This window comes from Hylobates moloch, unplaced genomic scaffold (genome assembly GCF_009828535.3).
Source record: "Hylobates moloch isolate HMO894 unplaced genomic scaffold, HMol_V3 SCAFFOLD_12, whole genome shotgun sequence".
NCBI classification, from domain to species: Eukaryota; Metazoa; Chordata; class Mammalia; order Primates; family Hylobatidae; genus Hylobates; species Hylobates moloch.
In genome coordinates this window covers 78,181,932-78,206,191 of record NW_026652287.1, presented here as the reverse complement: position 1 = coordinate 78,206,191, position 24,260 = coordinate 78,181,932, and the positions used below count along the sequence as shown (strand labels likewise).

At 34.2% G+C, this 24,260-nt stretch overlaps 1 protein-coding gene across 3 annotated transcripts in view; it reads right to left on the bottom strand.

Annotated features, from left to right (window-relative positions):
* The window catches only part of NAV3 (neuron navigator 3), a 395,528-nt gene that overhangs the window by 1,845 nt on the left and 369,423 nt on the right, over nucleotides 1-24,260 (bottom strand). For all 3 annotated transcript variants that reach the window (XM_032170807.2, XM_032170808.2, XM_058425703.1), the window contains 9 exons: nucleotides 23,988-24,085; nucleotides 21,353-21,448; nucleotides 20,543-20,711; nucleotides 19,004-19,239; nucleotides 11,807-11,961; nucleotides 10,539-10,610; nucleotides 9,670-9,866; nucleotides 8,612-8,730; nucleotides 4,026-4,229 (listed from right to left, as the gene is read on the bottom strand). In XM_032170807.2, coding sequence (XP_032026698.1) covers nucleotides 4,026-4,229; nucleotides 8,612-8,730; nucleotides 9,670-9,866; nucleotides 10,539-10,610; nucleotides 11,807-11,961; nucleotides 19,004-19,239; nucleotides 20,543-20,711; nucleotides 21,353-21,448; nucleotides 23,988-24,085 — 1,346 coding nt within the window. The remainder of the gene's footprint in view (nucleotides 1-4,025; nucleotides 4,230-8,611; nucleotides 8,731-9,669; nucleotides 9,867-10,538; nucleotides 10,611-11,806; nucleotides 11,962-19,003; nucleotides 19,240-20,542; nucleotides 20,712-21,352; nucleotides 21,449-23,987; nucleotides 24,086-24,260) is intronic.

The following is a 24,260-nucleotide window of genomic DNA, read 5'->3' as shown; positions in this document are numbered from 1 at the left end:
AGGAAAATATGTTTTAACCTAATTTTCAATCTGAGTCTCTTAATTTATTAAATAAGCTACATAAGGTTATGAAATAAAAGTAGTTGGTGATAACTTTTTAAACCCAGTAAGCCAAAAAGTCAAATGTCTCCTTCAACATAGTTTCTTTCTCTCCCACTCTCCTCTCTCTTTCTCTCTCACCCACACCCCCACCTTCCTACTTTCCTGTCCATTCATATTCCTTCTCCCATTTCTTTTATCAATCTGTCACTCATTAGCAGCTGCCTGTATGTTCAAGCATTTGGGTGAAACTGATCTGTAAAATAAAACTGAGTTTTGAGCACCCTAGTGATTTAGTAAGAGTAGAAATGATAAATGATATCTTTTAAAAAAGATACAATTGTATCTTAAGCACAAATGTTTGAAATCACTTGAATGCTGGATGTTGTAAAAGTTTCACTGTGTAATAGTATTGTTATTAAAGTCTAAATTTTTTAAAATGGTGTCATATAGTAAATATGTTCCATTATAATACATTCCACATCTCAGATTCATAATAAATGTATACAGTGGGATTTACTTTGCCTTTGCTTAGTATTATTTTGTGCATTCAAATCAAGGGAGATTACATGAGAAGATTATGTATGATTTAGTCGTTATTGTGATACATCACAATTCTCCAAAAAGTATTAATATTTTTCCTCTCTTCCACCCCACTTCTTCCCCACACTCACTGTTATGGTTTGCATGTGATAATGTCACTTCCGAAACTCTTGTCGAAATTTTATCCCCATTGTGGCAGTGTTGGGATGTGAGTCCTAGTGGGAGGTGTTGAATCATGGGGGTGGATTCCTCATGAACAGATTAATGGCATTCTGGTTAGGGGTCAGTGAATTCTCACTCTGGAGGGAATGGATTAGTTCATGTGCTAGAGCAGGTTATTAAAGATTCGTGCTTCTTCTCTCACCATGTGACCTCTCTGTACACTCCCACTCCTCTTCCACTTTCCACCATAAGTTCATGCAGCATGAGGCTCTCACCAGATGCAGCTGCCCAATCCTAGACTTTCCAACCACCAGAACGATGAGCCAAATGAATCTCTTTTCTTTACAAATTGCCCAGCCTCAAATAGTCTGTTATAGCAACACTAAATGGAATAGGGTATCTATAGTCATAAATTAAATGTTTATCATTTCTAACACCTTGATCAAGTCCTTACCATCATTGGTACTTACAAATCTGCTAAGCTTCCAGATTCCATCCTATCTCCTTCAATCTGTCCTCTCTCTACTCTGTTATTAAAGTGATCTTTAGAAACTGCAGATCTAACTAGGAAAATCATGGCTCAAACACCTTTGATGGTTCTCCACTGTCTCTGTGATAACGTTTTAACTTCCTGCAATGATAAACAAGGCTTAGCATGATCTAGCAATTGTATACTTCCATAGTTTTAATTCCTACCACCAACTGGTGTATAGTTCCCTCAATGTGTCCTCCAATGTTTCACACTCTATTTCTTTAATTTTGGATGTTCTCCCTGTAACCATATGGTGAACTCTTATTAATCATTCAAGATCCAGCTCAAGCATCTCCTCTGTAAAGCTTTATTCTAACTGCTTCCTCAATGAATGCACAATTTTACCTAATATGTGCCTCTATTATGTTACTGCAGTTCATACAGGTTCATACATCTCTCTTCACTACTGGATTTTAAGCTTCTTGAGATCAGAAATGATACCGTAGTTATCACCTGATCACCAGGTCTTAGCATTAAGGACATACTTATTAACATTCTCTTTGTTGTTAATGGTGAACACACATTGTATTTTTAACATAATGTGAGATATACCAAAAACTTGCATCCTCATTCAGATTCAAAAAGTCTCTCTCCTCTCTTCTTCCCTGTTTCTTCGCTATACTCGTTGCTCTGGGGATTTCTGACACTAAATAGTGGATATTTCTTGACACTAAATAGTGGATATTTTGTAGGATTTCTGATTTAGAATGGACTGAAAATATATGTTGGCTTCATGCTAGTAATTACAAAAATATATAGAAATAAAAACAGATAGATCGTCACCAGTCTAACCAACATAGAGAAACCCTGTCTCTATTAAAAATACAAAATTAGCCAGGCATGGCGGTGCATGACTGTAATCCCAGCTACTCTGGAGGCTGAGGCAGGAGAATTGCTTGAATTCGGGAGGCGGAGTTTGTGGTGAGTCGAGATCGTGCCATTGCCCTACAGCCTGGGCAACGAGAATGAAACTCCGTCTCAAAAAACAAAAAAAAAAAAACAAAAAAAAAAAGAAAGAAAGAAAGAGAAGAAAATGAAAGTAAAAAAGAAAGAAAAACAGATAGAAATATTTATTTTTTTAAAACCAGAGAAAGCCTGCCAAATATTTAGTTTTAGATGATGTCTTTTACCATTTAGCATGTAAGACCTCATACTCCCTGTTTCTTAAGATGCTTAATAGAGCAGCAGGTTAGGAACCAGGAAATTTTTTTACTCCAGTTCTCATGCCAGAATGGAAAACCTTGAATTTGTTTCCTCTACTAGAAGACAAGTGCGTTCAGAATCAGGAAAAAAAGTGCTTCATGGGGTGAGCTGACCTGCGCTATGAGAATTGGGAAAGTTGTGGGCATTTCCTAAGGGTTTCCTACTCTACAGACTAAAACTGAGAACAAATCTTATAAACACCTCTCCTCATAAAACAGACATATTATATAAAAACTGCAGAGGTAGGACCGGAATTTTTGAGGAATTCAGATTAAATAATCCATACTCATATTCTAAAGCTTATATTTACTCTGTTAATCATTCTATCAGCAGTTATTTAGTATATGCTCACAGTTATGCTGGATCCAAACCAATTTCATCACCACTGTTGATTCCTAACTATGAATCATCTAAAAGGCCAGGTACCATGTTATAAAAATATAAGTCTGGGCTCTTAAGGAATATATCGCCTAGATCAGAAATCAGCAGGAAATCCCTGGAATCTAAGTAGGTCTATGTATATCTTCAGTGATGTGATGAAACTCTTAAAATTGTATGCCAAATTTTCAGTGTGTATGCATTTTGCTGGGGAAAGGATCTTGAAAGTTTATCAGATTTTCCACAAGAAACTCCCAAAATGTTCAGCTGAGATGATGATGATGATGTGTGTGTGTCAGGGTTGTTGGTGTAAGGGTATTCCTTAAAATATCAAGTAATTTTATATCCTTAGGCATAGTCATAGGTTACGATTTTTCATTATTTATGTTTTGTGTTTGTTTGATTTAAGCAACATAATGCATTTTTATTTCAGTATCTTTTCTTTCTGTATTGGTTGTAAAAGTCCAATAAGCTCTATACTCATAGAAGGGTGAGTTAATAACACTTCACATTTGATACCAATATATTGAAAGTAATCTGTAAAAATAAAAATAGGTATCAAAAAAGTGTTTTTTCCTAATAATACTACATACTTAATATTTTCAGAATATTCATACTTTGGAGTTTTACAGACTTTCATTTCAATTATTCCACTATTTTAGAAAGTAAATAAACCATAACTTCCATTTGACTTCCAGGTCAGTTTATCCTTTGCTACAGTAGGCAAGAGAAGATCCATTCTATAAAATTAGGTTAGTCGACATAGGCAAAATATTTTTTAGTTCTCCATGAACACATTATACCATAATTTTTTTGTTTTTCTATTTAAGAAAAAAATTGAGTTTTCTCTTAAATGCCTATTGAATTGAATCATAATATAGAAAATTATATTTATTTAATTATATGCACAATTTAATGCATAATAAGAGAAAAATTATAATCTAGGAGTTCATTCTGATTGTAGCATTTCTTGATTTCTTTTTAAGCATACAAGTTTGGTTTTCACTTTAAGATTTTCATCCATGGAAAGCAGGCCAAAGATAGTAGGGTTAAAACTGTTCCAAATATTGCTTAGGATAACAAATGTCTTTGCTGGAAATAACTAAATATTAATGACTATACACTGTAGTCAAGATTACATAGGAAGAAACGAACATCTGATTCTTACCAGGGGATCTCCTTCTGTGTCAGTTTGCGGAATGTGCTTTGAGGTTGTGGCTTCCTTAGTGGATGTGCAGCTTTCATACCCAACATCTTCTGGTCGCAGCTGAAGTAAGGCTGGGCTCTCCTGAGGCAGAGACGCCGAGCTCCATGGATATGTGTCAAGCACCCACTTTGAAGGATCTTCCCATGGTGTGCGTTTCCCATACATCTAAAAGTTGACCACGCGTTTAGCGTATATAAAACGCATTTCTATTCAGCAAAAAAGGGGACTACTAATTGGATATGATTTTTTGACATATTGAGTTCTTAAGGGACTTTCACGAGAATTAAGTATCTGTATACAGTTTTCCAGATTTAAAACATGTATCTGTCTACATAGCTCACTTTAAACTTGAAGGCTAGATAAAATAAAGCTGAATATTTGGAATCGATGTCAACCTTTGGGGGAGAATATATGGGAGGTTTATTATAAATAAACATGGACATGACTGCCCACATTTACTTTTACTAGTAATTTGACAAGCCAAGGGAAAACTAAAGGTTGAAAAATAAAAGCTTCAATTATGGAAGATTTTAAAAAATATGCTTGATGTTAAGTAGAGTTCTCTACTAAAGTGTACCTTGGAAAGATGGAAATAAAATAAAAGTAACTTATTTTTCTCTGCCTAATTCATTCTACTCAAACTGTCTTTTAGAGTAAGAAAACTTTCTCTGATAATAATTTTCCTGTAATCAACTTGCTCTTTAATCCCATTGCTTTCTGTAAAAACTCTTTTTAGATGTTTGTGTTTCAGGCCACTAGTAAAAGAGGATAAAAAATAGGAAACTGAATTATCAACTTTGCAAGAACCCTTATTGTGCAATTTGCCCAATAAGGAAGAGCTGATATAGCCTGGTTAAAGCACTGGCAGTGGAACAGAAGAATCAGATAAATCCAAGAGATGTTAAACATTTTTAAGCTGCAAGCAAAGCTGAACCCGAACTAGAAAGGGCACCCTGAAGAGAAGAATGAGACATTGTAAAAAAAAAAAAAAAAAAGTATGATATTATAAGGGCACAGAAAAAAAAAAAAAAAAAAAAAAACAGAAAAAAAGTGAAAATTAAGAGAAGGGGGCAGTAACATAGGGACACTTGTTCCTTAAATTACTTTCCCTCCCCATTTGACTTGCTTTACCAAGGACAATCCTGTTTAGCAGGTGCCTATTTGGTCTCAGATGACATACTTTGGTTTGTTGTGAGATGGTTGTTTTGTATAGTTTGTTTTGGTTCAGTAAAGACAAAAGGGAAAATGGTGGACATTAACACCACAAAAACTTCATGGACTGCCTTAGAGTTTTCTTTGAGTTTCTTCTGGAAAAGTTGGACTTACCTAAAATAAAAGGGAGTCTAGGTACTGATATCTGTGCATTTCCTTAGAAGATGATAACAGAGGTAACAATCATTATACTTTTTTTAAAATTTCCTCTCAGTTATAAACTTACTTTATAGATGTAAAATATAGCATGCTACACAACTTAAACCAATTGAAGAAAAACATGTATAAGTCTTGGAACGCTTAATTATGTTTATTTGTTTGTTTTAATGTAAGTCTAGAATCAATTAATTCTAGGTTTTTAAAGAACCATCCAGGACAGCAAAATTGGAAGAGACCAATGAAAAGCTAAATGGGCCAAACACTATATTTCCCAGTGAAACACATATTGTAGAAAAATAATTGAACAAAGAGAAATCTAAATATTCAGAATGAGATGAATTGATAGCTGACTTTTTAAGAAATAATCCACCAGAATAAAAATCAAAATCCATTGTATCACCAACATCTTTTCCAACTAGAACATCTGGCAGAATGCATTCCCCATAAGGTTTTTCACCAAAAAAATCAGCCTTCATCTGAAGAGATTATTTTATTACTCTAAACTTAAGAGTGTCATTTTTGCTACCAGGCTTTGTTTCTCCACTTCCTTCTCCAATCCAAGATTCTTTGTTGCCAGTAGATCCATGGGAATGGATCATGACAGATATGATTCCTTTGCTTCTTGCTCCCCTAGAAATATTTTCAACTGATAGACTTTTCTGGCCCAGCATAGTCTTCAATAGCAATGAAAACTGTCTACCCACAAAAGGATTTTCCAATTTTTCCCTTCCCATGTGCTGGATTCCCCTCCCCCAACAAGCCCTAAATCACGGTTGATTTATCTTTCACACTAACCTACTACTAAACATCCTGAACCATAGCAAGAACTGAGACATTTTTATCCCTCTTCAAAAATAAGTTTGAAATATCTCTGTTTTAGTTTGAGAAACTAATCCTTAAGTGATTATACTTTTGCCCAAATGGAAACTTTATAGAATTATAATTCTCCAAATAATGTTCTATAAATAATATTAATTTAAATATGAAAAAAGAACCCATGCACCTTTTGAAATAAGACCTAAGGATGCTAAGCATTTTAGCTATTATCATTTCAAGGTTTTTACAAAGATTCCTTTGCTTTCTATTAGTAAGCAAATATTAAATGAGGAGAAATTTATTTATAAATAGATAATGGTTTATTAAAACCAAAACCATAGCTAGAGAACAAATAATGTATATGAGTTCTAAAATTTTCATAAAATGATTTTTTTTGGTACAAATAATCAACATTGAAAGATCCAACTTATATCCTATGGTAGTTTTGAAGAATTCTTTTTTTTTTTTTTTTTTATCTTTTTCGTCTCGGGAATGCTCTGTCGCCCAGGCTGGAGTGCAGTGGCGCGATCTCGGCTCACTGCAAGCTCCGCCTCCCGGGTTCACGCCATTCTCCTGCCTCAGCCTCTCCGAGTAGCTGGGACTACAGGCGCCCGCCACCACACCCGGCTAATTTTTTGTATTTTTAGTAGAGACGGAGTTTCACCGTGGTCTCGATCTCCTGACCTCGTGATCCGCCCGCCTCGGCCTCCCAAAGTGCTGGGATTACAAGCGTGAGCCACCGCGCCCGGCCAGTTTTGAAGAATTCTGAAACACAATATGTTATACTTGAAAAATAAAGACATTTGTACAAGCTTTTATTTTATTGGAGGCACTTGCTTGGGGTAGATTGACTCATACCCTTAAAAGTGTTAAATTTGATTATTTAAATCTAGAGTAGAACCAATCAATAGCATTATTTAGGATCTTAGCTTTATCTCTGAGGCTTCAGAGTATCCTCATAAAATTCATCATGTTCACCAGAACTGTCATTTTAGTTCCAAATACTGCCATGCCATTCAATAGATAAAGACAGCATGATAGTAAAAGGGAGTAAAAGAGGGAAAAACAGATGGAAAATTTTTTTTAGATAGTAAAATAAAGACAACACAGTATTGTAGATGATTGAATGTGGAAAACATAAACTATATCTTAATTCTAGTAGTAGTTGTAAAAACCAGAAATAGAGATGTCTTGGCTGAGTTATTGAAAAGGAGATGAGATTCTTCCTCAATAAATTGGGTGATTATGTTACACAAATTTTAAAGAGTTTTATAATTCTACAATTTCAAATCAAACTTAAGGAAATAGCAATACTTATGGAAAAATGACATGTATTTTGTTGGAGAAATAGGGATTTCTTTTAGTGATACATTTTCATCTTTTAGTTAGGAAAAAACAGAAGGGCCTTGGTTGCAGGGCCTCAAGATAGAAGGCACATGAGAGGAAGAGCAAAGATGCTGTGAAACCAATCTGTCATAGATCAAAAGACCAACTGACTCTCTTAGAATTTAGAGTATTCCCTCCAAAATAGTAAAGGATCCTGCAAGTGACATTAAAGGGCTTCCAACAACAGGAAACTTACAAGCAAAAGCTACTTGTCAAAAATTATGTGAAAAAAAGGAAAAAACAATTCCAGCCTGAGCAACCTAGCAAGACCATGTCTCTAAAATAATAATAATAACAATAAAAGTAACTGAGTGTGGCGGTGTGTGCCTATACTCCCACCTACTTGGAAAGCCTCATCACTGGAGCCCAAAATTTGAGGCTGCAGTGAGCCATGGTTGTAGCACTGCGCACTAGCCTGAGTGACAGAGTGAGACCCTGTCACACACACACACACACAAAAAAAGAATAAGAAGAAACAAAGAAAGAAAGAGAGAGAGAGAAAGAGAGAGAGTGGGGAGGGGGAGAGGGAGGGAGGGAGGGAGGGAGGGAGGAAGGAAGGAAGGAAGGGAGGGAGGGAGGGAGGGAGGGAGGGAGGGAGGGAGGAAGGAAGGAAGGAGATAGAAAAGAAGAAAAAGATAAAGGAAATTATGTGATAAGAATATAAATGGTCAAGGCTCATGTAAACATGGCTGTGTCATAAGACGTAGAACTGTGCAATTAATTAGCTATCTAATAAAAACAATCTGTAAACATCCATGACAACCATTTGGACTTAAATGTATAGTTGTTGAAATAACTGTACCTTTTCTTTCTCTTACAAATTTGTTCTCAGAACGGGGAAAATATTACAAACTATTTGCTCTTGAAAACTTTATTGCTCTATTTATATAGTTCATGCCTTTAGTTTTCTGCATAAATACCCAGATTTTTTTTTGCTTTTTTTAAAAAATAGCAATGAAAATTGAGTACTATACCTGAAGACCCTCTCTCACTGCCTCCAGAATATAAGGTACTAAAGAATAGTTCCAGAGATCCATGAACCATACTCTAGAACCTTCTACATCCATGGGGCAAGGAAGGAATAGTCGGGGACCTGAGAAGAAACAAATAACAAAATATTTTAAGAGTTATATTTAATGATCTAAACACATATCTAGACACCATTTTGGAATATAATATATTTCTTACAAAATTCCTAGAAAATTGTATTATTGGCCAGCTTGATTATTATTAAAGCATGTTTACTGAAGACCCAATATCCTAGCCACTTCTATCTTTTTACAATAAATATTAATCTAGGGCACAATATACTAGAGTTAGGAGAAATGATAAAAGTCATAATGCAGTTATCCTGTTTCATTTTACAAGCAACAAAGCTGTGCTGAAATGAATTGCCAAATATAAAACATGTCATTCTTTGCAGAATTGGGACCTGGCATGAGTGTTCTGGTCCCAGTGTAGAATTCTTCTTCCTAATCTAAACTATGTTAACAGTGAGTACATTTTTATGATGCATAACAATGTGAAAGAGACTTCTGTACATGCAATTAAAGAAGGAATAAAAATGTAAATATCTTTATGCAAACTAAAAGAGAAATAACTCAAACAGTTTTGTCTTCATGAAAAACACAAAATATTTAAATTATTTACAAAGCATCTAAATTATCTCTAACTAAAATCCTTCCTCACAACTTTATTTGACATGAGCTATTTAGCCAAATTTGTTTTTAGCATAAAAAGTATCCTAAATCGCTACTATTCATTTCCAGTGGTTATCTGATTTTTAGATATTTGTCCATATTGAACTTATCTGATCTCGGTAATATTTTAGTAAAACATAACTGTCAGACAAAATGGATTTAATTGGAGATACAAAGAAGAAGAAAGCAAACTTTCAGAAGGGAAAAAAATAAATCTTTGGAAGCTTGAATAAGCATTAGCTTTGCTTGTTATTTTCTACCACCCAATCTGGCCATCTTTACCAAGGACTGTTAGTTCCTGGAAAATGGCATATTATAATTTTGGAACTCACCAATGGTAACGTCAGAAGAACTGTGTGTTTCCAAAAAACTGTTGAGATGATGCCACGTCTTAGGAATCCAATCTATAATTTTGACTAGGTCATTATTGCGAATGTTCCTTTCAATTTCTATCTCTATGAGTTTTCTTCGAAGGTATCTGCCTAAAAAGCCTTTCACTGGTTCTGTATGATTTGCACATAATACCCACCTACAAAAGAAAAAAATATCAGACATTTTTATGTAAATTAAATTTTACATTCACAGTGATTCTTTATCATTATTATTTATTTTATTTATTTATTCATTATTACTTTCCAATAGAAAGTAATACATTCTATTGGAAAGTAATAACATTCCCATTTCAATTGGTGGCCACCTTTTAATGATCAAAGGTGTTAGGAGGTCTACTAGGATGAGAGCTATAATGTAGCTAACTCTACTTTTTGAGCTAAAAAGAAGCTCATGTGCGTCAGAAGTGAGTGGGAGTCTAAATGCTGATCACTCTTCTGTAGGAGAATCACAAATCCTGAAATAGCAACTCTCTTCACATTTCTCACACTTAGAAGGAATATGCTCTACTTTAACCAGGGACATAGTGATCAGAAAAAACATTTACTTTACTTTTCTTTTTTCTTTCCTTTTTTTTTTTTTTTTGTTTAAAGAAACACATCTGATTACAGGTTGAAGATCACGAAATGTTTGCTTGAGAAAGTGTCAGAAGTGAGAATTATTTTCACACCACAGGTCATTTCTGGCAAGATTTGTCAAAGTACAAATGGAAAAACAACCCACAAAAACAAACAGAAAGAAACAATGCCAATCCCCTCTCCTGCCCCCCCCAACACAAAACAAAAAAAACAAACCTTCAGCTTAACTTTACCTGAAATTGTGATGCAGCTCTAGATTTGGTGATGAAGAAACTCCCTGATTCATTGTTCCAATAATATATGGACTAGAAAAAAATAAATAGAAAATTTTAATTTGCTGGAGGCAAAAGTGATTAATTCATTAAAATTATCTTGGAAAACTACTAGGATAGATATGGATTATTCCATTTCAATATTTGTCTTTTAAAGGGTAATTCTGTAATGGAAAATGACAAAGATCACTGGACTAGAAATTGATACTTGAGTTTCTAATTCCAGTTCTGGAATCAAGGCAAGGCATTTTCTCCCTCTGAGCCTGAGTTTATTTGTAATTTACATTATTTGAGTAAAGAGTTTAGTTAGTATAATCATAGGGGTTTTGTCCCACTCTAACATCTTATAATGCTTATGATAAAATATATTAATTTTTACTATTTTAATATTTCATAGTTATGTTAAAGATTATTAATATTGTGAGACAATTTGTATTCTTTCAATCCTTATTTCATGCTGATCATTTAACTTCCAAAAATCTCTAGCAGAGATAATTGGAATATTTGGCACTATTAAAACTAATTATTTTATGTTGATATTCTTATATGTCCTTTCTTTAGAGGCCATGCCACAGTGAATCTTTAGTGGGTTTTAAGATTTTTAATACCTTACTTTAACCTTTCCTTTTATTGTAAATAGTTAAAAATCATACTCATTAATAGAGGGAGCTATATCTGAATGTATTAAGTTTATCTCTAGAGAAAGGTTGAATTTAAACTTTGATATGAACTGAGAATGAAACCAGAGCTCTAAAGGCTCCAGTTAGTTTTTAATTTCCCTGATTAAAACTATTCCATCATTGATGTTGGCTTCACGAATGTTCATCATGTCTGCAGAAGCTAACAGCATCAAGGAAGTAATGTTTCCATAAGAGTGCCTGGGATATGGTTGTTGAATGAATACATAGATATTCTAAGGAATACATAGGGAGTCTTTAAAATTATGGTATAATATTAAAGAGGGTTTCTCAAATTAATGGCAGCCATTGTAAGTCTAAAAATAATAACTACTGAGGTAGTTCATATGTTAATTAGCTGGAGTTAATCATTCTACAGTGTACATTTACTTCAAAACATCATGGTGTACACAATCAATATGTACAGTTTTGTCAATTTAAAAAATAAAAATTAAATATTAAAGAAATTTTAAAAATGCATACAGGCACAAGAAGGCAAATTTGATGATAATTATTTCATATTTCATTATTCAAAATATTTGATAAGCATACCATTTGTTGTATTTACAATTGAGAAAACCATTGAAGATATCACTCAGAGAGCCCACATGATGAAGATTATCAAGAATTATTACAACTGGGAGCTCCACTCCATTATTATCAGCACTGCACTGTTCAGCCAGGTTAGCTAGATATTGTTGCAATTCCTTTTAAAAAATGAAGAAAACAGATACATCAATGATAAATTTATACTAATAGCAAGCAGTTAATATTTTAGGAATAGCACGCTTTGTCCTCTATTCAGTTTCTTTCATTAAAGTCATAGATTATTCAACTGATGTAAAATCTTTTCCTATGAATCAAAAAGCATATATTGCTGACAGAATAATTTTTTTAAATAAAAGCGAGAAAAAGGAAAGCAATAGAAGATCCAGTACCAAACACCTGCAGCAAATATAAAAGTATAAACACGAAGGCATATTTCTAAGTGGCTTTCTCCCCGAAAGAAAAGCCAAAATGAGTTCTGGATATGAACTCTTATGATAAACCACATATATTGAGATTTTATTCTGAGTTTTGGTATGCAATGATAAAAGTAAATTTTAGCAACCTTAATATTTCAAGTATGAACTAAATTCAAAATGGCATTTCTCAGGTTCCACTAATATTTTTAATTGCGTTAATTCTAATTCATGTAGATGGGGTATATCTAAAAGTACAGCCATAGGACCTTGATAAAAGTTTGCTTATTATTTATTTAAAATCTGCATGCAATTGCTGTAATTTTAAACAGAGACAAAATTTAGCATCTCTTGAGTTTATTGGTTCTTTTACAGGTATTATTCCTGTCTAATAGCTTTTAATCTAAATATGATAACCAGTTTGCTGATTGACTGCTCTCACAGATGGGTAGGCCAGGAACATAATTAGGTTTCTTAAAATTATCCTAATCAGTAAGAACATTTCCATAATATTTGCATATTTACAATGACATTTTCAATTTGCAAATCGTGCTCAGGGTTATAAAACAATTCCATGATTCTGGTTTCTGGCAGCCAGGTAAATGTGTGAATTACTCACTCTAGATGCAACCTCTCTCTGTCTGTAACACCACTGCTGAAATAAAAGTAGGAGATAAAACAACAGGCCAGGATTTTGAGGCGTTTAGTAATTTTTATTTATGTTCAAATATAAAAATGTATTAAAGAAATAAAGTACTATTTGTTTTCTATTGAGCTAATCACATAAAATAAATCTTGCCTAAGTCAGAGAATGCAGAAAAATCTGTTTAAAACTGTTGAATATTCTGGAGAACTCTATTTACTTTAAAAGAAAAAATTAAATTTATGTCACTAATTTAGCTACATTAAGTCATTCATTCATTTATAAAATATTCACTGTCTATCTACTGCATTCATAGCCTTAGACCAAGCCCTGGGTATACAAAAATAGTGAAGTCTGATTCCTGCTATCAATGGAGTTTAAGTAGGTTTAACATTTATTATGAACTGCATCAAGTACTTCTACGGACATGAGGACTAAAAAAGGTAATCAGGCTGTTTTTCCCTGTAAGCTCTAAGAGTTGTCACATTAGGGACTGGAATTTAAATGTTACAAATGATTTCAATATAATATCATAAATATATTATGAGATCTGAGAAGTCAAGGGAAGAGATTTAGCCTAGCTGCTGGGTGTCAAGAGTGGTTTTCTGGAGGAGGTAACACTGGAACCTGAGTGGGGTGGTAGGCACACATGTAAATAATGATGAATTTACAAAATGCAAGGTAAAACATTCCATGAGAGAGGATAAAGGAGGCATGTGGCCTATAGGTGGGAAAGAGATTAATCCCAACTGGAGCATCCTGCTGGCACCAGGGATTTAGAGATAAAACATAATTTCTGTCTTTCAGAAACTTAGAGTTGATAAGCAGAGAAGCAGGTCAGCAAGTGATTCAAATACAGTGTGCTTAAGTGAAATGCACAAAACATTATAGGGAGACATAAGAGAGGCATCTAATCCAGACTTAAGGTTTACAGAAAAACAGAGTACAGTGGTTAAAAGGGGAAAAAAAAGCAAAAAGTAATAATAACAAAAAAAAAAAAGGATTGAAATCTAAAGAATAAAAAGTGAAACCCGAAAAGTGTAAGTGTATGATGTGTTTTGGGAAATAAGTGTTCTGTTGTTATAGAAGAATATAGTACATGCTACTGGTGGTGGCAATAAAAAAGAAAAAAGACTTTGAATCCATGCAGAAGAAGTTGCATTTTTATTACATAAACAAGTGTGGAACATTGATATGTTTGTTTGCGTGTTTGTTTTCAGTAGAGGAAAGCAATTTACTTATCCAAGGAAACAGAAATGTGAAAGATAGAATAATTAATTAGAAAGGGAAATAGCATTTAAGAAGCTTATTACCTTCCTGGAATAGAAGATCAGGCATATACGTATATAACTATAATTCACAGTCAAAATAATACATTACTTCAAAAAAGTATAGATCAAAGATTTTGTTTATAGTATGTAAAGATTGCTTGTAGCGTCTGGAAAAGGCGTTGTGGTGGCAGTATTATTTGCTATTATTCCCTTGTTTTTAAGATTGGGTAATACCTTGATGCTCAAACACAACAGAAGAGCTTTCCAAATACAGAGGAATAACCAGTCAGAAACATGAAAATATGATATCCATGTAGGAAAAAAGCTAAGAATATGTGTTTGTGAAAGGAAATGGTGGTAATGAAATTGTAAAGGAAACTGCAACCTTAAATGATTAGGAAGATCACTGGACATTTCCTTTTGGCAGTGAAGAAACATTCTTCTGGTGACCTGAGTAAGTAGTCACAATGGTGATTTAACATGTGGTGAGCATATTGAAAGGAAGAAGCAAGACCAGCCAAGAGAATGTTGAAATTATTGAAGCCTAGAGATACTGAGGGACTGAACAAGGAACAATGTGATGTTTTTGATCTAGTACAGAAATCTATAAGAAAACATTGAAAAATTTTAATCTGATCAGATTTTAATTATGAAAAGATATTCTATGTTCCATGAGGTGAATGAATATATCCCAAAAAAAGAAAGGAAATTTAAAGGAAATCGTGTATCGAGCCGTTAAAAAATAATTGTAGAAATCCAAGAAACAACAGAGGAGGATGTTAATCTGGGGTGGAGGGTGGTTTTGTTGGAAAGGAATGGAAGAGGATAAACTTATAATTTGTGTTTGGGGCTGAAATTGTCAATTCTCAACATATATATTTAGTAGGTGGATAGAAACATATGTGCAGGATGATAGAAAGCTTACACATTTCGGAGAATGGGCATGGCTGATTGTGTTTAATTGAAGTCAACCACACAAGTCAACACAAGTTGAAGCCACGAGAGTCATCCAAAGGGGAATAAAAGTGAGAGAGAACAGAATAGTTCATTATAAAGAAAAACAGTTTCATTTACTGGGAATTGAAGGAAGAGCAGAGAGTGAAAAAAAACCAAAAAGCAATTTACCAGGGAGCAGGAAACAAGGAGAAAATGATAACATGAACCTCAGAGAGAGAGAGAGAGTGGGGAGGCACAAAGGAATTGAATTTCATAATTAGCAGATCACTGGGTCATTTTTGGACAATCAGAGCCTTTAGATTCTAATTGTAATGTGGCTCTCTTTCATCTCAAGAGGGTAGTGGATCCCTTGGGAATCTGATGGTAGGTATGAACCAATGGATGTAGAAACAGGCAAACACAAATATACTTTTTTCATATAACTTAAGAGTTTTTCACAGATTCCCTTGAAATAACTTCATGATACCCACTCTAGCTTTATGAAAATGAAATCTTAGATTGAGGCACTGATGCACTGGCATTAAAAGTCTTTTTTCCAGATCTAGTCAGGTAGAAGGAAACAGGCATATCTACCAGATGGGAGTTGGCAATGAGATGAATCCCATACTCTGAAACTACAGGTGGAACACCACAGTTACATAAAAATGGTAGATCACTGCTTTCTCAGATGCTGACTCCAGACACACTAAAAAGGAATCTATCAACTCCAGTTTTCTGATCTTTTCCAACCTAACATTCCAAATGGCTTCAGCTGGCCATGTATTCTCTACTAAATCCACCTCTAGCCTTCTGGGCCTACTATATCGAATGTCACAAAGTGTAATTGTTTATGTGTACTGCTCTCAATCAAAATATTCCAGCTGGCAGGTTGAGGGAGGGCTTGAAGTGTGGGAAGAGGAACAGAATGTAAAGTGCAGAGGTACCGAAAACATGAAAAGATGTTTTTCATTTGATGATTTGTTGTTCGAGTTTCTTCTTTTTTTTTTGAATCAGTAAGTGCTTTTCGGATTTGTCTCTTCAGTGCTATCTATGGCACAGCATAAAATGCGTCAGCATTTACACAGCTCCAGGTTTTCAGGAACAGGATTTATTATTTCATGCCTCATTAGCATTTTACTTCAGCAAATCTATGCTGTTGGTATCCCTAACACAATCTCAATTTGTCATTCCCTCTTTTTTTATATTTATCCTCACTTACCCTCACTCCCAACTCCCAAGAAAACAGTGGGTATTCTCTGTCAATTTGGCAAAAATTGTCCAAATTTCCTGGCAATGAGTTTGTATTCGGCATTACTGATAGCTTGTTCATATCTTCAAACCATAAGGAATAACATAAAACATAAATATTTTTTAGTTATACTTTGTGCTTTCTTGGGAATGAATGCTATTGTGATTTGTTCAAGAGTTTCTTCCTGGGCTGAGTGCAGCGGCTCATGCCTGTAATCCCAGCATTTTGGGAGGCCGAGGCAGGTGGATCACGAGGTCAGGGGATTGAGACCATCCTGCTAACAAGGTGAAACCCCGTCTCTACTAAAAATAAAAATAAAAATAATTAGCTGGGCATGGCGGTGGGCACCTGTAGTCCCAGCTACTCAGGAGGCTGAGGCAGAAGAATCACTTGAACACAGGAGGTGGAGGTTGCAGTGAGCTGAGATCGTGCCACTGCACTCCAGCTTGGGCAACGGAGCGAGACTCTGTCTCAAAAAAATAAAATTAATAAAATAAATAAAAAAAGGATAAAAAAATAAAAAGAGTTTCTTCCTATGACTGTTTCCTAGCATCATTAGCTCTGCCAGTGCTTGGCAATGCTTTTCCCCTGCCCATTATTTTGCAATAAAGTACTGAACTGACCTAATAATGGCACAAATACATTGTCCTCTGAAAAAGCAAAAAATAAGAGTGTTGGAAATATTTCATCAAAAAAGTTAATAGGACACTAACATGTTCTTAACAGAACATCTCTAAGCAATAAACTTTTTTCCTTAGCTGAAATATATACATAGATAGATAGATAGATAGATAGATAGATAGATAGATAGATAGATAGATAGATATTTTTTAGGGAAAGCTATGTTTTAAAATTAATGGGAATTATCTATTTTGTTTTAGCATGTCAACTACATTCTAATGAAGCTTGATCTATTTAATTCAAAACTTGATTTTAAGTGATCCTCAACTTTATCAAAATGTCACGGTCTCCTCCAATAAATCTATTTTGCTCTTATTTTCTAAACACTTTTTTGTTCCGTAAAAAAAGTACCTTGTAAAGAGTTTTGTCATACCAACATTGAGGAAAAAACAAACACTGAGGATGACTAAGAGGGCTTTCAAACCTTTCATATTTTTTGGCTGAAAATATTTAAAACTGTGCTAAAAGGCTTTTATATAAAGATATGAGGAGACGGAATTCACAGGAAGCATTAAACATGTCAGCTAAAGCATACAGACAATTGTGCTCCTCCTACTTTTGCTCAGAGAAGAGTCAAATACTCTACCTCAGGTTCTATGTCTTTCTTTAGATGGTGGTTCAACCACATTTGAATAGGTCTGAGTTCCAAGGAAATACTCAGAATTTATGTATTGCATTTATTTAACTTTAAGAGATCCCATTGTGCTTTATGTACATCGTTGTTTTTGAAGGACACATATAAAACGGTTTTGAACAAAGATGTGTGTGTGTGGTTGTACGTGTATGTGCGCACGCACTGTGCATATGTGTGTGTATGTTTGTGAGAGAAACCTTCACTGGGAGCCAAGGGCTATAATTAAAAATTGCAAGCAACTCTTATATTGTGCTTGCTACCTGTGCTGTTCTCTCTGTCTCTCTCACACACACACAGACACACACATGCATACACACACTCATTTATTTAGTCTTTAGAACAGCCCTACTATTTCTCTCATTTTACAGGTGAGAAAATTAATACTTTTTGTTCGTGAAGCTATATGCCTGGCTTATTTCAAGAATCTAATGGGTTTGGGCTGCTCTTGGGAGTCACATTTATTTCTGAAAATTTGCAGACTTAAGGTTTCTGAGAAACTGGGACAGTTTAGATCACTGAACCAGCTTATCCTTGAAAGAGTAATATGACCTAGTATAATTGGGATTCCCTCAAGGTATTGCTTATAATAGTTGCATTTTCTCAACAGAAACTTTTAGGTTTCATTGATTCAAACTTTAATAAATAATTACAGGTAAAACTAGGTTAGTGTTAAAAATATGTTAGCCATCAACTATTTCCTTTTTAGGATTTTTTATTTTACTCAGAAAATAAGAAAGTACAGGCTACGCTGTATCGGCCCTTATGCCTTTTTAATATCTGAGTGTTCAGGCTGATTACTATGGCACATTAGACCTTGGATGGTGGTGAAACTGAATGTTGTTAAGTTTCCTAAGGTTCCTAAACAAAATTTTTAGGGAGATGTGACATAAGCAAATTGCTGCTCCCAGAATTTCTGCTTGGAATATTCTAATTATTGCCAAATCTCCATTGCTGCAAAACCCATGTTATTTCCTACTTATCTATTAAGATGCAACAAACTATTGCCCCTTTATAAAGCTCTGATTCCTCCAAGAAAAGTTATTCTTCCTTGTTGCTCGTGCACAGACCTCTTTCTACTGTAACATTTTCTAGGTGGATGTCTAAGAGAAACCATGCCATAGGGGACCTGTCGTATTATTCTGTATATTCCCAATACCTTGGGGAGTACCTGATAACTGAATGTTACTGAAAATAGTAGTCTTGTTCAAATTGATGAAACAGAGTTTGGTCACTCACCAGGTTATAATTCTAGTAAAAAAAGATAGATGTTCTTTTCCATGCACAACATGGAAGTCTCACAAAATCTTATGATTTGATTGCTTAAAACACTTATGGATAAATTGCAGCTGTTCTCTTAGAATTCTGCAACATACCTTACTTGACTTGTGGTCCACATTAAAAGTGGCAATTGCATCCTCTGTTTTTTTCCTCCCAGATTTGGTTATTACATATTCAGCAAGTTTGTTTGCCAAATAGGTCTTTCCAGTACCACTCGGTCCTGAGAGTATAATTCTGTGATGCTCCATCAACAAGTTAAAGTACCTTTGGGTAATTGGTTTAGGAATCAGCGTATCAAAAACAAAACTGTCCAAACTATTTTCTTCTACCCCTGAAAGAAGAAACAAAAAAAAAGAGCATGATTTATTGTTCTACATAAGCTAGAATTTAAAATATCATGCTAAACAGCAACAGCATTGTTAGTCATAGGAATAGAATCCTTGCAAAATAATTTCCTAGATATTTCTATCCCACAAATATGTGTTGCCATTTCAAGGAAGAAAATATATCAGTAATATGGCAGAGTGAACATCTACACAAAAGCAAGCTGTTTCTTTTTCTTCAGGCTTCACTCCACTGTCTACTTCTTGTTTTCACTTATGTTTCCAGAGAGAAATGGAAGCATTATAAATGCTATCATAACATCTTTTATTGAAGATGATTATCTTTGTTACGAATAAATGTGAAGATTATAAGAATAAATGTGAAGAATAAATGTGAAGATTGAACACACACACACACACCCATATATATATATGAACACGAGTTCAGTAGAACATGTGTCTTTCTGATTTCTAAAATATTCATTTAGCTTACAGTCTTCCCTTTGTGTATATATATATACATGGGTGTGTGTGTGTTCTTTCTTTTACTTTCTCTTCTCCTCATCCCTTATTCTCTTCTATCTCTCATTATGCATCCTAGTTGTACAACCACTCAAGCTTTTGAAGAATACAAATTGTTATGTTTGGCAAGGAATTAAGAAAGGAGCAACAGTATCTCCTTTCACGAACTCAATTACCTTCATCATAAAATCAAATATTGACAAATTCCTCTATTAAGTCACAGTTTATATAGATGTATCCTGATTCTTTAACATAAATAAACAAGGAATTACGAAGACAAAGGTGCTTCAGATATTACATTAGCCTATAATTAATCACATCATCTAAAGCAAAGAAAATTATCAGAACTTTCCATCCTTGATTCTTAACTTCTATTCCCTATTCCTGGGGGGCATTTATTAGGCATACACATTTTAAAATCAAAGATATATCAATGAATATGTAACTTTGGAATACACACTAAATGTTTTGAATCCTCCTGTAATGAAAGATGATAATGAAGAAAATCCAGAAATTTGAAATTCCTAAATCACATTCCTTTTTGTGAGTCTTGAATCTTCAAATCCCAGAACCCAAAGAACTTAATTTCCTTAGATTCTAGTGTTTTTAGGAGGATTGTAGTATTTAATAGTTTTGGTATGCAATGAGTCATATTGATTTTTAAAGTACTACAGAATTTTCAAATAGAAAAAAATTAAGGGAAACTGGCCAAAAAGGGGCAGGGGAGGGGGCAGAATAAAATGTTGCTAAAAATTATATTTCTGCCTTACTTTTCATTTTCATTTTTACCTTTGAGGTTCACAGTGATGATGTTATTATCTCCAACAAGGTATCCACAAGGCAGCAATTCAGGCACTTCTAGGTTATGGGATCTAATTAAGTCTCCTATACAGTAGCTAGCAATGCAGTCAGAGCTCAGACCAAGGCTAGTGGATGTATCAATTCGGAATACATATTCCTACAATGGCACACACAAAAAATAAAGTCAAAACAGAGGTTCAACTCATCTACAACAAATACATAACTCACAGGGATACAGAGCTAGTTGTCAAGAATATTAGAAATGGGTGTATATAAAAAATGATGAGTTCGTGTCCTTTGTAGGGACATGGATGAAACTGGAAAACATCATTCTCAGTAAACTATCGCAAGGACAAAAAACCAAACACTGAATGTTCTCACTCATAGGTGGGAATTGAACAGTGAGAACTCATGGACACAGGAAGGGGAACATCACACTCTGGGGACTGTTGTGGGGTGGGGGAGGGGGGACGGACAGCATTAGGAGATACACCTAATGCTAAATGACGAGTTAATGGGTGCAGGAAATCAACATGGCACATGGACACATATGTAACAAACCTGCACATTGTGCACATGTACCCTAAAACCCTAAAGTATAATAAAAAAAAAAAAAAGAATCAATAAAAAAAAAAGAAATGGGTAATATAAGAACTGTTAATATCAAATAGCTCAAACAGAAAGCTTTCCTTATTTGAGGAGAGGAAAAGAAGATGTGTCTCTGCTATTGAAGTTAGGGAAAACAATTGAAGAGAAACATATTTGAAAAGTACTATTAGGGCGTCTTGCACAGCATACCTTAAAGAGACGTCTTATTACACCATCTAAGACATCCCACTTGGTTTTTCCACTAACACCAATGGATCCTATCAAATATGCCTGAGACTTTTGATCCTAAATAAGAACAAAATAAAGTAAGATAAAATCCAATCGTGTATCTTTTTTATTACTATGTTTTGTACTAAAATTAGTTAATGTCGTTGTTGTTAAGACTAAACTATTTATTAAGCCTGTGGCTTCTATAGTAACAGAAACACATGGTGGATTATATAAAATAAAACATATTTCAGCCAACTAACCAACCAACCAAATAAAGTAACAGCAATAGCAACAGCAACAAGAAAGAAAGAGATGAGATAAAGCAGCATGTCAAGGAAAACCTGTTCTATAGAAGGCAAAGGTGAAGGAATCTGAAAGAATACTCCTGCATTATAATGCAGTGGATACCTTCTTAAAGAGAAGCAGCTTGGTAGGAGGGAAATGGTGACAGAGACAGAACAGAACCATATTATATGAATTCTAGAACTTTATCTTACTATTTTGTGATCTTATTTTTGATAAGTCCAAAACTCAGTTGTTTTATTAAATTTAATCTAGAATCCAATCTCGCTTTAAAATGTGTTATCTATGATAATATAAGGCATTTGCATGCCTATAAAACAGGTTCCATTTTGAATTTATCAGAAATTCTATGTTTAAAAGACCTTGCCAGAGAAACCCACAGGATTTGTTTTATCAAGCAAGTAATTATTTTATAATAAAAATAATGGTTCCAAATCTATCTTTTTTGTAGGATGGGATTTTGAGAAATTTCTACATATATTAGAAAGGTAAATAATTCAAAAAGCTCTAGTCTAGCTAGAGCCTCTATTATGATGACCAGAAATGGTTAATGAAATAGTGATTATGATTCCAGTAGATATAATTAGATAGTTGACATATTATAATCCTGGTTCTAGTCACCAAGTATGCTATCATTAACGGGTGGTAGAGTAATCACTGAGTCATGGGTTAGAAGATATGGATTCTATAACACATAATACCTACCACCTAATTAAGAAATGTGACCTTAGGTAAATCACTTAGCTGGCTCAGACCCTCAATTTCTTAATCTGTAAAATTTAGCACCATAAGGGTAAATGGTTATCACCATTATTCAGGTATAATCTGAGTTAGAATCCAATACCTTTTGCAGAATAAGTTGAGAAATCCACAGCTGACAATTGTGATTTTTGTTACTATTGTTATGAAATGATATTTGTGTCTCCTCAAAATTCATACATCGAAGCCCTAACTTCCAAACTGATGGTATTAGGAGATGAGGTCTTAGGGAGGTAATTAGGATTAAATGAGATCATAATGGTGGGACTTTCATGATGGGATTACTGGGTAAAGTAAACAATTCAGGATTTGCAGTCTTTCTCTCTTCCTACCTACAGACACTGAGGTAAGGCTGTGTGAGGACACAGCATGAATTCCACCACCTGCAATGCAAAAAGACAGCCCTCACCAGGAACCAAATCAGCCAGCACCTTGATCTTGGACTTGCTAGCCTCCAGAACTGTGAGAAAATAAATTTCTGTTGTTTAGGCCACCTAGTTTGTTATTTTGTTATGGAAGTCCAGGTAGAATAAGACAAGTACTTTCATGGAAGCTTTTTTAGAAAAAACGCTCAAAGGTATTGTCTGTTAGAATTACTGTGAACAGGAAATCTTAATTTTTGGTGTGTTTATAACCCAGTTAAAATTACTGCTTATGCAATACCTTATAAAACGCTGCTTTTAAATTAAAGTTAGTTTATGTTTCATTAAGAGTATTACTGTCTCTCACATAAAGACCCACTTGGGAAAAGTAGGTACACATCTGCAGCTCAAGCAGAAAGTTGATGGCATTGGAATCCTTGGAACATTGGCCTAAGGTAAGAATTCACAAGTGCTATCTTACTTTTCAAACTTAAGTACTCTATTTTAAAATTCTAAAGAATTTTTATTTGCTTGATGTAAAAAAATTGGATACTTAGAAATTTGTATTTTTGGCCACTCAACTAAAATTTTAACTTAAAATTTGTTTTTGTTGTTTTAAGAAAGGGATAGAGTCAGAATGACATTGCCAATTTGAAGGCAATATTTCATTGCAAAAAAATTAAAATACTTGCCTGGTCATCTAGGACCTTGCTTAAATAGACAAGTAACATCAATGGAATTTGTCCTACCGAGTTCAGTAGAACATGTGTCTTTCTTATTTCTAAAATATTCATTTAGTTTACAGTCTTCCCTTTGTATAAAGACCATATTGACGGCCCCAGTGACTGCACATCATAAACATTACCTATAACCAATAAGTGAAACCAAAAGAATATGTCAGACAAGATGTTTGCCAAATAAATAACTATTTTTTAAAGTTTTAGAAATGAGGGGCTGTTAATATTGTTTTCAGTGAATGAATGTCTTACACATGAATGTAAGACACATTTCTACCTCTGTGATGATGTCATCTCTTTATTGTCCCTTTCATGTTTGTATGACATATTAAGCTAACACCAATCCACAATTGTTGTAGAATATTTACCAGATCAAATATTCACACATAAAATACATTTGACTCATGGTAATTCTCATTGTTAGTAATAAAGAGTTTAAGATTAAAGAAGTACCTTTGCTCGACCATAGCCCTTGCTTATGGAGACTATAATTTTCACACTGCGGCCATCTTTATGTCCAGTTGCATCACCAGCATCATCTAGCAAAATATCTATCAAATTTTAAAAGAAAGACATACGCAACAGAGTAACATTAGCCCAGATTTGTTTACTGTCATTCTTTTCTCCCTCATAGTTTTATAACTTTCAATGGGATTTGCTTCCCATTCTAGCCTAACTGATTTGAAAAGCCTTAGCTTTCAAGAAGATGAATTACTGTGGTTGGGC